This window comes from Sceloporus undulatus, chromosome 2 (assembly GCF_019175285.1).
Source record: "Sceloporus undulatus isolate JIND9_A2432 ecotype Alabama chromosome 2, SceUnd_v1.1, whole genome shotgun sequence".
NCBI lineage: Eukaryota > Metazoa > Chordata > Lepidosauria > Squamata > Phrynosomatidae > Sceloporus > Sceloporus undulatus.
Genome location: NC_056523.1, coordinates 143,805,624 through 143,819,281, shown reverse-complemented (window position 1 = coordinate 143,819,281; position 13,658 = coordinate 143,805,624). Strand labels below are relative to the sequence as shown.

The 13,658-nt window shown below is 42.9% G+C and overlaps 1 protein-coding gene across 2 annotated transcripts in view; it reads right to left on the bottom strand.

Annotated features, from left to right (window-relative positions):
- Window positions 1–13,658, bottom strand: part of NOTUM (notum, palmitoleoyl-protein carboxylesterase) — a 24,907-nt gene extending 11,249 nt beyond the window's left edge. Inside the window, exons 1-5 of one of the 2 annotated variants that reach the window (XM_042452738.1) lie at window positions 13,434–13,658; window positions 11,535–11,587; window positions 8,463–8,558; window positions 4,168–4,228; window positions 1,289–1,347 (exon numbers count right to left, since the gene is read on the bottom strand). In XM_042452738.1, the coding sequence (XP_042308672.1) occupies window positions 1,289–1,347; window positions 4,168–4,228; window positions 8,463–8,558; window positions 11,535–11,587; window positions 13,434–13,570 (406 nt within the window). In that variant the 5' untranslated portion in view covers window positions 13,571–13,658. Of the gene's footprint in view, window positions 1–1,288; window positions 1,348–4,167; window positions 4,229–8,462; window positions 8,559–11,534; window positions 11,588–11,888; window positions 13,362–13,433 lie in introns of those variants that run through there. The other variant, XM_042452740.1, reaches the window with a different exon arrangement.

The following is a 13,658-nucleotide window of genomic DNA, read 5'->3' as shown; positions in this document are numbered from 1 at the left end:
AAGGACCAGCAATGTGATGTGGCAGCTAAGAAAGCAAATTCAATTCTAGGTTGCACCAATAAGACTATATTGTCTAGACTGAGGGAAGTAACAGTATTACTCTATTCTGCTTTGGTCAGACCTCACCTGTATTATTATTATTGTGTCCATTTCTGGGCACCACAATTCAAGAAGGAGGTAGACAAGCTGGAGTGTGTAATAATAATAATAATAATAATAATAATAATAATAATAATTATTATTATTATTATTTTATCTCCCGCCACTCTACGTAATGCAATCGGGGCGGCTTACAACATTAAAAATATACAGAGAAAGGTGCCCAAATGGTGAAAGGTCTGGAAACCATGCTCTATGAGAAGCAGCTTAGGAAGCGGGATATGTTTAACCTGGATAAGAGAAGGTTAAGGAGTGATATGACAACCCTGTTTAAACATTTGAAGGGATGTCATTTTGAGGATGGAGCAAGCTTGTTTTCTGCTGTTCCAGAGACTAGGACACCAAGCAATGGATGCAAACAACAGGAAAAGAGATTCTACCTAAACATTGTGGTGGTGGAGTCTCCTTCTTTGGAGGTTTTTAAACAGGCTGGATGGCCATCTGTCAAGAGTGCCTTGATTGTGTATTCCTGCATGGTAGGAGGTTGGACTGGATGACCATTGTGGTCTCATCCATCTCTATGTTTTTATGAGGGTCCATGACTACTCAGTGAGCTATCCCAGTATTTCCCCACTTTCAAACTACACAGAGGAGCCTCCTCCTTAGGTAGAGATAAGACAAAATGCTTCATGGTAGTTTAGGGCAACATCATCAAGAAGCACTTTTCTATGAGTCACACAAGGCCTCCCCAAAGTAGATTTCTGTGATAGAACTAGGGATGGTGAAGTCCATCAAGTTCAGGCCTGGCTATCAAGAGCATTCTTGATTCAGTTTGTGAATAGTGGCACTGTTCAGTCCTTCCTTACCAAATGCAAAATTCAATCACTATTCTTGGTAGTAGCTGCAGGGAGCAGAGGATGTTTAGTTAAATGGAATGGCTGCCTCAGACACTCATCAGGATGCAGCTATTCCCCCTTGGGCTAGTGCTGTAACACCCTGCGTGATGGGGCTCTGAACTATGACAAAGCAGGGTTTGCAAGCGGATGTTTTATCTAGCAGATATTTATTATTCCTTCCTGCCCATTGGCAAGAACCATTTCTTCATTTGCACAACTGTGGAGAAGTCAGGCCATATTCCTCTTAATGCATAATGTCTGTCTGGCAACAAGAGCCTGTCAGAAGGACTCACTTTTTTCAGTCTTGGCAGAGGCTCCACTCCAGACGTCGCTTGAGCAATATGGGATGAAACTGAAAGAAACAAGAAATACATAAGCACCAATATTTCTCTGACATGCATGGAGAGGTGAGAGAGGGGTCAGGCAAAATAAAGTCCAAGGGAGATGGGAAAAGTCCAGTATCATACACACTCTGGATCTGATGGCACCATCCAGATACTCTCAGAAAAACTCATTCAATTTTCTTTTACTGAACTATAATTCTCCTCTGTTAAGATCTACTTCCTATTTTACACAGCCACTAGATCTCCCACCATGTAACACATGTGAAAGAGTTTAAATACATCTCTTAACAATTTTGGGTCACATGGCAGGGAACTACAATTTTCCAAATAAACACTTATGTTATGGAAAAGGCTGGCATGAAAATATACATGTCAGTATTTTTTCATTCTACTTGTGTTTTTCCTGACAATCATATGAAATGTTAAGCACTTCTAAACCCCCAGGTTGCTGCCACACTACAAAATTAATGCAGTTTGATACTGCTTTAACTGTCATGGTGCCGTCCTATGGAATCCTGGGATTTGTAGTTTTGTGAGGCACCAGATAGAGGCACCAGATCTCTTTTGATAGAGAAGGCAAAATATCTCACAAAGCTACAAATCCCAGAATTCCATAGCATTGAGCCATGACAGTTAAAGCAGTGTCTGACTGCATTAATTCTGCAGTTCAGATGCAGCCCCAGTCTGTCTCTCTGCCACATGCCTCATATTATTATATATGAAAAGAGCAACTTTCTCTAGTCTCTTCCTTTTCCTGTCTAGTTTCTTTTCACGTAAAAAACCACAATGGAAACTTTGATAACCCTGACAGACAATCAATAATGGGGATAGGACAGGAAGCGTATATCCCTGTTGATATATTCCACCTTTGGCTGGCTTTCAATGCCACTGATCATGGTACAATTTTTGACAGCTGGTCTGGGATGGAACATGAAGACACCACTTGATCTTTCACGTATTTCAAAAGATGATGGTTGGAACATCATGGTCGCTGGCTTATGATATCTCTCAGAGTTCCAACTTTTCCTCCATGTTAATTACATGTCTGATTGTCAGGACCATGTGGCACACTGGTCTGAAAATGACATGGATGTGGCAACTAGGAGGAACTGGAGCAGAGATTACTACCATTCAAGTGGCAGGTGCATAAGTCAGCATTTAGTGAGCTGTGCATGATGGGAAGTCTGATGCAACATGCACAGTAGGTGAAGTCAGCCAGCAGTGCATCATGGGCAATATTCTGATGCAATAGTTACTGTGTATGAAAGCAGCCAGGTTTCACTGGTGGCATGACTATCACATGACTACCAAGCAGACCACCTATATATAGGAGACGGTGATTATCTCCATTGTTGGGTTGTTGTGGTCGGTGGTTGGCAAAGAACTTTGTCTGTATGGTAGTGAGTATTCAAGACGGCTCTCTGATACTCAGTGTAATCTTTGTAAATAGTTTGCAACAAAGATTAAAAGCCCTTGTGTTGAGTGAAGTCTCGGTGTCCGGAGATTCATTTCCTCAGGCTGGGAGCTCAAAGCGGCTGCCTGTGTGTGGGAGGAAATTTGCTGTGCAGCTCAAAGGCTTCGCAGAACCTTCGCTCTTCACAGACCTTCTTCTAGATGTCCTGCCTATGTGCATCAACAATGTGTGTGGTCGTAAGGGATACAGCTCGTCTCTCTACGCCCTAACACTGATACCACTGGGAGTGGTTGTTTGGAGTACAGCATTAGTATGCTGATGATGGATGACAGCCAACTCTTATATCTCCTTTCTATCAATATATAATGAAGTTGTTCATTTCAAGATCAGTGTCTCATCTTGGTAATGAACTGGATGAATGTAAACAAACTGAAGCTTAGTTCATGCTAGACAGAGGTCCTCCTGGTCATTTGGAAGGTCAATAAGGGAACTGGGATTCATCCTGTCTAGGATGGGATTACACTCCCCATGAAAGTCTAATCTGCACTACATGCAGTTTGACACTGCTTTAATTAAAATGGAATTCAGGGATTTGTAGTTTTGTGAAATATTTAGCCTTTTTTGTCAGAAAGCTCTGGTGCCTCACAAAGCAAAAAATCCTAGAATTCTATAACATTGAACTAATGTAGCACTGCATTATTTCTGCAGTGCAGATTAGACCAAAGATACATATATACAATTTGGATAATGCTCTGAGCCTGCATGCTCAGCCTTTGTCAGTGGCCAAGAATGCATTTGCAATTTAGGCTAGTGTACCAATTTGCACCCATTCTTGGAAATGATGAATCTTACCAAGGTGATACATGCCTCAATCAACTACTGCAATACACCCTATTTTGCACTGCCTTGACAATCTTAATTAACAAATAATACCCATTTTATATTAATCTATCTAGTCCAAGAGTGGGAAACTTCAGCTTTACAGATGTTGTTGAAAATCAGATCCCAAAAGCCCCAGCTCACATGGCCAATGATTAAGGACTGTGGAAGCTATAGTCCAAAATATCTGGAGGACCAAAGGCTACCCAACCATGGTCTAATATCTTTTTGCTCTTTATTATAAATTCAGAAAGAAAAACTGGATGTGGGGGGGGGGGAGCCCTTTTGCTTATGTTAATCAGTTGGTTTCACTCAGGGTGCTAAAATCATAACCAGAAACATCTTACTATTAAGTGTATTATTTTCATACTCAAATTCCATTCATGCTCTTATGATTTACTTTTTACAACTTGTAAAACCCACCCTTGTTTATTTCATGTGTAAACTAAATTGTCTTTTCCCTTCTAGTTCCTAACCTTGTTTACTTTCTCACAGTCATATTCCTCCCAGCTCCACAACCATTCCTCCTACTTACACCATATTTGCATTCCACCAGTGTGGATTTTCCTCTGGTTGTGATGACAGAATGCCAGTTCCTATAAATCAAAATTTCAAAAATTACTAAAAGAGATAGAACAAACAAAAAAACAACCATCCATACTTCACATAGTAAAATAAATCTCTAGCAACATGTGGAAAACATTCAACACTAACATAATGGCAACATTCAATGTAACAGCTAATGGGGAAAAGTTTTTGTGTCTTAATAGAAACAGGACATACATCTAAATATTAGATTTATGATTCTGGAAATTTGAAAAAAATACACTGTGTACAATAAATTATTTGCTAAGGTATTTAATTTAAATGTAAATTAAAAGTACACTGAAATCCAGTGATGTGAATTACTTTGTAAAAAAATCCTAGTTTGGAAAATTGTAATATAATATTTAATTCATATTTTTCTACTCTGGGAAGATAAAAATATTCATGTATATCATTCCCCTGGAGTTTTCAATATGAACAGCTCCAGTGGGGCTTACTCCCAGAGAAGCACTGTTATATGGCTATGGCTATAAATTGGCTATAATCTAATTTAATAAAAGCACAGACATAAAAAGCACAAACAATTCTGACTTACGGTAACCCAATTAAAGATTTTTCTAGCAAAATTTATTCAGATGAAGTTTGCCATTGCCTTCTCCTAAGGCTGAGAGAGTGTGACTTGCCTGAGATCACTCACTGGGTTTCTGCAGCTGAACAGGGATTTGAACCTTGGTCTCCCAGAGTCCTAGTCCAGCACTCAAACCACTACACTAAAATATTATTAGAAACTTCTGGAGCAAAATGAGGAAATGTAGGTTCAGTGAAAGGAAGTGAAGGAACTGGAGTAACCATATGAAAAACCAGATAACAACAGTTGTGCAAGACCAGGGAATAAATCCGCACAACAGAATAATATGGAAAAAGGAACCTCTGAAGGTGGAGCTTGTCATGCAAGCATCAAGTGCCAAAAATCCTGTCTTCTAAACAGCTATTAAAAGTACAGAAGCCCTGTCGTTTCTTTCACAGGGCTACTCCAGAAGGAAAGCAGAAAGCCTACAATCACATTCTAAGTTCTTAAGACAAAACGGTTTGTTAAATTAGACAGTAAGAGGTGATAGATTTGGCCTGCTATGAAAACCTGATCCCATCCCCCAAAGTAGCTCTCTGTGGTTTTGAACTACAGTAGTTCTTACTTTTGTTGTGATATAAAAATATTAAGCAGGGTGAGTAAGTGATCCTTTCAGCTGTGCTATGGGTCTCCTCACAAAGCAGTGTTCCCTTCAGTGCCCCTGAACACAACATAAATCACTGGAACCACAGAAATTGGTGCCATTGTGAATGAACATCTCGTATCATTTGCTTCCTAGGCCTTCCAGGACAGTCTCTTTCTTAAAACTCAACAACAAAACCTATAATCCACTGTTAGGGGGAAGATGCTAACAAGGCTATAGTCCAATTTAATAAAAGCACAAACATTAAAAAGGCTAGTTGGGAAGCCACTCCTCAGCCACTTCCTCCTGGGATCAAATGTGATAAAAAAAAAACTCAGTACTTTCAGGAGATGATGCCACATTGTGTATTTCTTAAATTTAAAGGTTTTAAATGATAACACAAAGAACAACAAAGGGAAAAAACCAAAATTCAAAAGGGGAAGAAAATTGACATTGAATTCTTCGTTTTGAAATAAGCATTGTGTTATTTTCCATTTTTGTTAACACTGTTGACATATACTGCTCGACCAATAAGAGGGAACTTTATCTCTCGGTAATTGTATGGTATTATCATCACCATTGTGATCTCTAATTCATATGTTGTTTTCCCACAAAGATGCATCCAGAATACTAGCAGCTCTTTTAAAAACACAGCACAGCAGTCCAGTTTGTTTTTATCTGTGCTATCCAATGTGGGGTCAGAGAGGGGTGGCAAGGTGACAGATTTACTGCTTCCACTTACCAATCCATGCCAATCAGAAGGAAGAACATGTTTCTTCGTTTGTTTTCATTAATGCAGTGTTTTAAAGGGGGGGATGTCCCCCTCTAAAGTGCCCATTTACAACTTTTCTTTGGTACTATCCAGTCCCTCCAAAACTACACACTAGTCCTTCTCTTACAAGACAGCTCATAATTTCTCCTAAAGGAACACCACCAGCAGTAGATCTGTACAGTGAGCTCTCTGCAGGCATAATGGGAGAATTCTGTAGTGATGCTTCACCATTCCTAACTCCATCCAGCACTACCAGAAGATTGCTCTAAAAATACTAACACTCATTCCTAAAAGCATTTCTGATGTACTGTAACACGCCTCACTGTAGCATAAGGGTAGGCAGAAGTGCAGTTACCCAAATACCATTTGACTCCAATGCCTAGCATTTCTCAATGGCCCTTATCACACGTGAGACTGGAATTCAAATCCAGAGCCAATTCGAACTGAAGGGGAAGCAGAGTCAATTCGAATCCAAGGCAATTCGCATGATGAATTATCACACGTGAAGAACGAAATTGTGGCGATTCCCGAGTCAAAGTGGAATGAGTGCACATTAAATTATCACATCGGTACATACCATGCGAATTCAACGATTTGAATTGGCACCCTTGTGCATGCTCAGTGGGGCTCTGAATGCATCATGAACCTTTGCACTTCTGGGGTGAAGAAGGGAGCCTGGTTCCACTTTCATGTGAATGCTAGCCTCATGTGAATGATTGCTTCACGTTTCTTCCTCCCTTCTATTTTCCCATCCCTGGCAGCCCAATTCAAACAGGTCCTCCATGTCAGAGCCCCCATCCATTTCAGCCACATCTACATCTATCCTCTGAGTTAGAGCCCCCATCCATTTATTATTATTATTTAGGAATTATTATTATTATTAATAAGAAAAATTCTTTCACTGCAAAATAATCAGTGTAGAAGCTGCAAGTTTACTTGGAAGTAAATCCTTTGGATCTGAAGGAGACCCATTTTGGAGGAGTGCAGAAATGATCCAGTTTCCCTTATTCTCCATGCTCCCTAAAATACCACCTCCCTGAATCCAGTCCACTCGCCTTTCCTTTGTAACAGTTGCCTTCTCTTATGTTGCATCCGCACTGGGGAAATAATCCGGTTTGACTCCACTTTAACTGTCATGGCTCAGGGCTATGGAATTCTGGGAACGGAAGTGTCATGAGACATTGAGCCTTCTCTGCCAGAGAGCTCTGGTGTCTCAGCATATAATTATTCTCCATGCTCTCCTTCCCTTTGTAACAATTGCCTTCTCTTAGGTTGCATCTACACTGGGGAAATAATCCACTTTAACTGTCCTGGCTCAGTGCTATGGAATTCTGGGAGTTGGAGTTTGTTGTGGGGTCCTTGGCTCGAGGCTATGGAATTCTGGGAGTTTGTTGCTCCTCCCAGCCTCTTATGGCCCCCTCCGTTGCTCCCATCTCTCCACCCAGCCTCCTGTTTCATTCCCTTCATCCCTGTCAGCTACATCCACCTCCCTTCTTGAAGGAGCACCGGAAGCAAATGGGGCAAAATTGCAGCGCAGCATCATGGGAAATGTGGGACCTTGGAGTTTTCGGGGGGGTGTACCGGGACGGAAGCAAAGTTGTATTCCACACCAGACCAATTCGGAGTGAAATCGAAGTGAGCTTAGAAGCAATTTTTGTGAATTCGCTTGTTACCGAATTCACCAAAATGAGGAGTCACTTTGGATTCACTGTGGATGCGCCTTGGAACAACCCCCAATAGAAAGCAATCATGTGAGATAATATGTCACGTTACCACGTGGATTCGCATTGTTGGACCTGCAGTGGCTTTGGATCAGAGCTGCAAAAACATCAGTGTGTTAGCTGTATAGAACACTGGCTATGCTAGCTGGGGCTGATGGGATCTGTGGTCCAGAGCATCTGGAGGGCAACACACTTTGCCCATCCTTGCTATGGCATGTCTGGGCAGGACATGTATACCTCAAATACCTTTGCCCATAGGTAGCCCTTGTGTCTGCAGGTGTTAAGAGGAAGTTCTCCTCTACATTCCTTCTTTTACAGAGGTAAGAACTGCAAAGATACCGAACTGTGTTCCTCCATAACAATAACCACATAATGAAATGCTTTCTTAATCAAAATGCATCAGACTTCCTTTCTGTTGATTTTTGTTGTTGACTGCATGTGTTGCTTTAATTATTGCAGTTTTAATGTTAAGGTACTGTAACAGAGAAGTCATACAATAGCAATATATTTGGCAACTATATATTTTAGGCAGAAAGTAGGAACAGTTTGCATTCCAGGCTGACAGGAATAAAATATTTACCAGTTCTTGTGGTGGGCCAATCCTTGGAGCTCATAAGTCTCCTCATTGTTTCATACCGAGTGTTGCAGTTCTCTCTGTTAAAGCAGTACCAACCTCCTGAGCCACAAAACAAAACAAAACAAAAACCAAAAAATGTCAGTTTTGTCTTTCTCTCCTACCCTACTACTATAGGTACAATCTGAAGAACAGTCCTAAATGGTATTAATTATTATTTTCTCTTTTACTTTGGCGGGATACAGTCGGGCAGGGGAAGACGTCTTGGAGGTGTATTCTGCTGAATACGGAGCCTCCAGACTGCCTGCCCCGGGGGTGTGGCTAAGGTGTATGGGGCTTCCACATGGGGGGCAGTGAAGACGCCTCACCTGGGGCCGTTTCTGACCCGCAGTTTCCATACCGCCACCTCGCAGGACACTGCAAAGAGAGAGGCAGCTTCCACACGGGCAGCCAAAATGGGGCTTTTTTTTCTTTTGCCGGCTGGCGGATGCGCAGCTGCGGCGCTCAGCACCGGCGGCAGAAAGCATATGTGCACATTTAAAGCGCCCAGGCCCCTTTAAACTTTTCCCCCCGCCCTGCCCAAGAACAATGGTGGTCTCCTGCCAGCTGGTGATCAGCTGGTGTTGGCATCCTTGTCCACTTGCACGTTGCCAGTGTCACCAGCATCATGGATGCCTCCTCTCCTTTGGTCCCCGCGCTCTTGCTGAATCTGCAATGCACAGCCACAGCTGTCGCCGCTGCCACCGCTGTCCCCCTGCCATCCCCCATCACCTCCCTTGTACATATGTAAATATTTAAAGTTTTAGCGTTTTTTTATTGTTAGGTGAAAATGGCACAGGAATGTGTGTAGGGGTTCACTTTAAATTCCAAACTTTCCACAATTCTAGCAGCGCATGCGTACATGTTGCTCTAGGGTTAGGGTTAGGGTTACGAGCATTAAAATAGAGTGCAGCTGTGCTGCAGCTTCCACATCTGCATGGCATCTGACACTCTAATTAGAGCCTCGGTGCAAACTGCGCATGTTCCAGGACCCCGACTCATTATGCGACGCAGCAGACATTTTAAATGGGCAACTTAAATTAGCGGCGTAGCAATTCTGGCGTACCGGTGCAGCAGCTTATAGACGGAGTTGCGCAGTTGCGCAGCATATAGAAAAGAAGTGGGGAAAAGCGGCACCTTTTTAATGCCGCTTCTTCCCACTTGGGGCGGGCGGGCGGCGTGTTCATGGCGGCATTCAGGTAAGGGCCGTCTGAAGGCTATACCTTCATGACATCATGAACACACCCCTTTTTGCCTGTCTGTATCTTGCCAGTGATTCTCATTTTATTAAGCATCATCAGTTTGCAGATTACGATGCATTTTATGCTGAATACCTAACACAATATCCAGCAAAAGGCAGTATTGGGACCTAATCTGATTGAGGCTCAGATTGACACTATGCACACCTACCTAGAAGTACTTACAGCTAAAAACAGCTGGATTGATAAGCAGACATCTACAGTATATAATTGCATTGCACAATATGATCTCAGAATGTAATAAATTAAAAAAACACTATATTCATTGTAAAATACAAGTAACTAATGGCACAGTGCTGGCCTCAGAGCATGGGTGACACAATTTCCAAGGCAAAATTTGCCTTGAATGAAATTCTGTTGCAAACCTCATTGATTTTCATAAGATTTTCACTTAGATCTAGTTTTCCAAAGAATCAATCTAATGCCTTCAGGTTTATCCCAAGCCAAATGTCTATCCTGATCTTGCCACTGTGGAAGTGATCTAGATGAGTAAGGCTGCTTTCTTCTTTTTCAAACAGCAGCTGACTCCATGCCTCACTGTGTGCCACTGTTGTGCCAACAAAGAAGTGCCTGTTTTGCACATGTCGGTATAACATTCACATTCCTCTGGAGTGTGGCCATTACTCAGATGTAACTCCAACTGGATTCAATATGATTTACTTCTAGGTTATGGTCCTAATTCTGGCTAGATTCTGTGCAACTTTTCATCTCACTCAGATGCCTATTGTCCATATAGATCTGCTGCAGTCACACATGTGTTCAGGACTGAAATGAACAGACTAAGAAAAAGCTTCTTCTTTTGAGAATTCATAAAGCCAACAAAAATATGCTTGGATCTATACCTGAGATGCTTGGAATTGTTTTTGTAAACTTCAAGGCATTTCCATAGTTTAGTAAATGCTAAACAGAGAAATAATTATAATAATCATAGACACCAGATTTAGTTGGATGGAGTAGAAATCCACCAGTCTTTTCAAGTTAGTTTCAAAGGTGCCACCAAATTCCTTCTCCCCACCACCTTTCCTTTTTATGATAATAACAATAAATCTTAGTCAGATTGACTACAGTCACTTCCAAATAATTCTGATACCGTAGTACTACTAAGTGCTTTTATTTGAAAATGTGTTCCATTTAAATTACTTGTTTGACTTTAGGGTTCGGATAGAAATGCCTCTGAGCTACTTTCATGTCACAGAGAGAAGAAAACAAACAGATGTAAGTAGGCCAAAATCTGTCTGGAGACTTACTGCATGTTTGGAATGAAACCTAGGAAATACAAGGCTGAGTAGACTACAGAACACAAGTAAACCATTGGAAGAAATGTTGTTTACAGTAGAAATCCTACACAACAGTCTTCCCCAATTTGGTGTCATTCCCATATGTCTGAAGACAAGTCCGGTTATTCTGAACCAACATGGGGAAAGGCTAAGCTGGCACACACACACTTGCTTACCCATAAGTCCCATTAAAAACAGCAGAACGTCCTTCTCCGTAGTACACATCTGAGCAAAGGATAGCATTGGAGGTAGTTTTGATCAGAGTTAGGTGACTAATCAGCCTGCCAGCAAATCTCCGGGTGGCAGACACCCATAGTGAATGGAGAGGAAGGATGGCGTCATTACCAGCCCCACTTACACACACACAGAGGCTTTGGGTCTTTGAAGAAAGCAGCTGAGAAGCCCTTCCGCCATCTCTCTCTCTTTTTCAAAAAGAGCATAAAATGATTGAACTTTGCTTAAATAATTTTTTTAAATAAAATATAAAGAAAACTCAAGCTCACCTTCCAGGAACAGCAGCCATCTTCTACTGCCTTTTGATTCTTTGAGGTAGTAGCTAAAATAAAAACAAACAGAAGGCTGCATGAACTTAATTAGGGAGACTGGCTCCCTCAGCCACAAGCTCTTTGATACACCAACTCATTATAATATCAAGAGAGTTACATAAAATACTTGGTTAAAGAACAAGAGAAAGAAACAGGACGGCTGTCAGAAGAGCTCCAAACAGAGTCTGATCAAAGGGCCTTCTCGGGGACCATGAGCCAGGCTGAGCTGGCTTTCATCTTGCTCCAAACTAAATGCATTAAATGAATTCCACGCATTCCTAAGTATTTCCAGGCAGGAAAGAGTTATTCCACCTGTTACTGGCTGTGCTCTTAGCCATGGCCACATGGTGGAAGCAGAGCTTGAACGGGAAGGATCCTTGCAGCGCTTTTGAAGTCCGAAGTATGCTTACAACAGAAGAGAGAGAGGAGAGAGAGAGAGAGAGAGAGAGAGAGAGAGTAACAAATGAGATTAATAGTAAACAGCTCTGGTGCTTTCTCAAGAACGGTGCTTTACAAAGAAGGGGAAGATGTTATCCCTGTTGATTCAGCACATGGCCAAGGATCGCTGAATCCCTCAGAGTGTTTGGCCAAAGGAACACTCATCATGTTGGCAGTGCAGCCAGGGTAGCTGAATCCAAATCACAACAAATTCCCACACAACCGTGAAGCTTTCGTGACTATTCAAATCCACTACTTTCTACAAAAGTCTTGATTTTAGGGAGGGAAGGGCAATCAAAGGGGAGAGCAATCAAAGTGACTGTATGGAGACAGTAGTGAACACAGGGAGCTCTAGTCTGAGGGGATGGGGCACAATACCAATGAAGTACAGTTACATTCAGAAGTGCCCTCTCCCCCCCTTCCCCAGGACTCTGTCCACAGGGAAGAGGTTTGTGGATCACTCTGGCTTCATGCGTCTCCAAGGATTACGTGCCCCCTCTGAACAAATCATGCCAAGAAAACCCCATGATGGGTTCGCCTTAGGGTCACCATGTCAGAAATGACTTGAAGGCAACAATAAACTTGGAGGAAGGAAGAAAGCAAAGTAGCAAGGAAGGAAGAAGGGGGAAAAGAGCCCTTGCTTGTATGTTAGAGGAAACAGGACCATACATTGAAAAGTGTGAGGAAGAGAGACAAACAGGGGGAGCAAAGAATGGAAGAGCCAAGGAGGATGAAGAAGCCACAGTGGATGCTCATAAAAGGTCCTTCTCTTTCTAAGAAGAGCTGGGCTGTTGGGAGCCTAACGTGTGCCTTAGGGTCACCATAAATTGGCAATGACTTGAAAGCACAAAACAACAAACTTGAAGAAAAAGAAAGAAAGAAAAAAAGAAAGCAAGCAAGCTGGCACATTGGGAGGCAGAGGACCACAGACTGAAAAGTATCAGGAGGAGAGATAAACAGAGGAAGCAAAGAAAGGCAGTAAGGAGGATGCAGAAGGCGCAGTGGATGCTGACAGAAGGCCCCTTCTGTTTGGGAGAGGAACAAGAGGGAGGTGGGCTGTTGGGAGACCAAGGTGTGTGTTCGGGTCACCATCAGTTGGGAAAGACTGGATGGCAAGTAACAACAAACTTGGAGAAAGGGAGAGAGAGAGAGAACCCTTGATGCTACTTTGGAGGGCATAGGACCACACATTGAAAAGTATTAGGAGGAGAGACAAAGAGAGAAAGGAAGACCCATGGAAGAAAGAGGACGAAAAGGCAGCAGTCCTTGTTCATAAAGGGGCACAGGAGGGAGGGGGCTGCTGGGTGGGAGCCTCAGCTGTGCCTTCAGGTCAGCCTGCCTTGGAAAAGCCTTGGAGGCAGACGGAAGAGAAAGGAAGAAGCCAGGAGGCTGGCGGCGGGGGCCGGGGCCGGGACTCACCCGGCGGGGCTGCCGTCGTTGCAGGCGGCGGAGGCATTGCGGAGCCAGTGGCGTCGGAGCTCCTGGTGCAGGTTCTGGGCGGAGCAGGGGTAGAGGGACTGGGCCAGGCTCTTGATCTGGGCCATGAAGCTGTCCATGTTGCCCTCCACGGCGGTGAAGTCCAGGGGGAAGCTCTCCACGGGCGCCGCCGGGGGCGAGGGGGGCGCCTGGGGCTGGGGGCTCTGC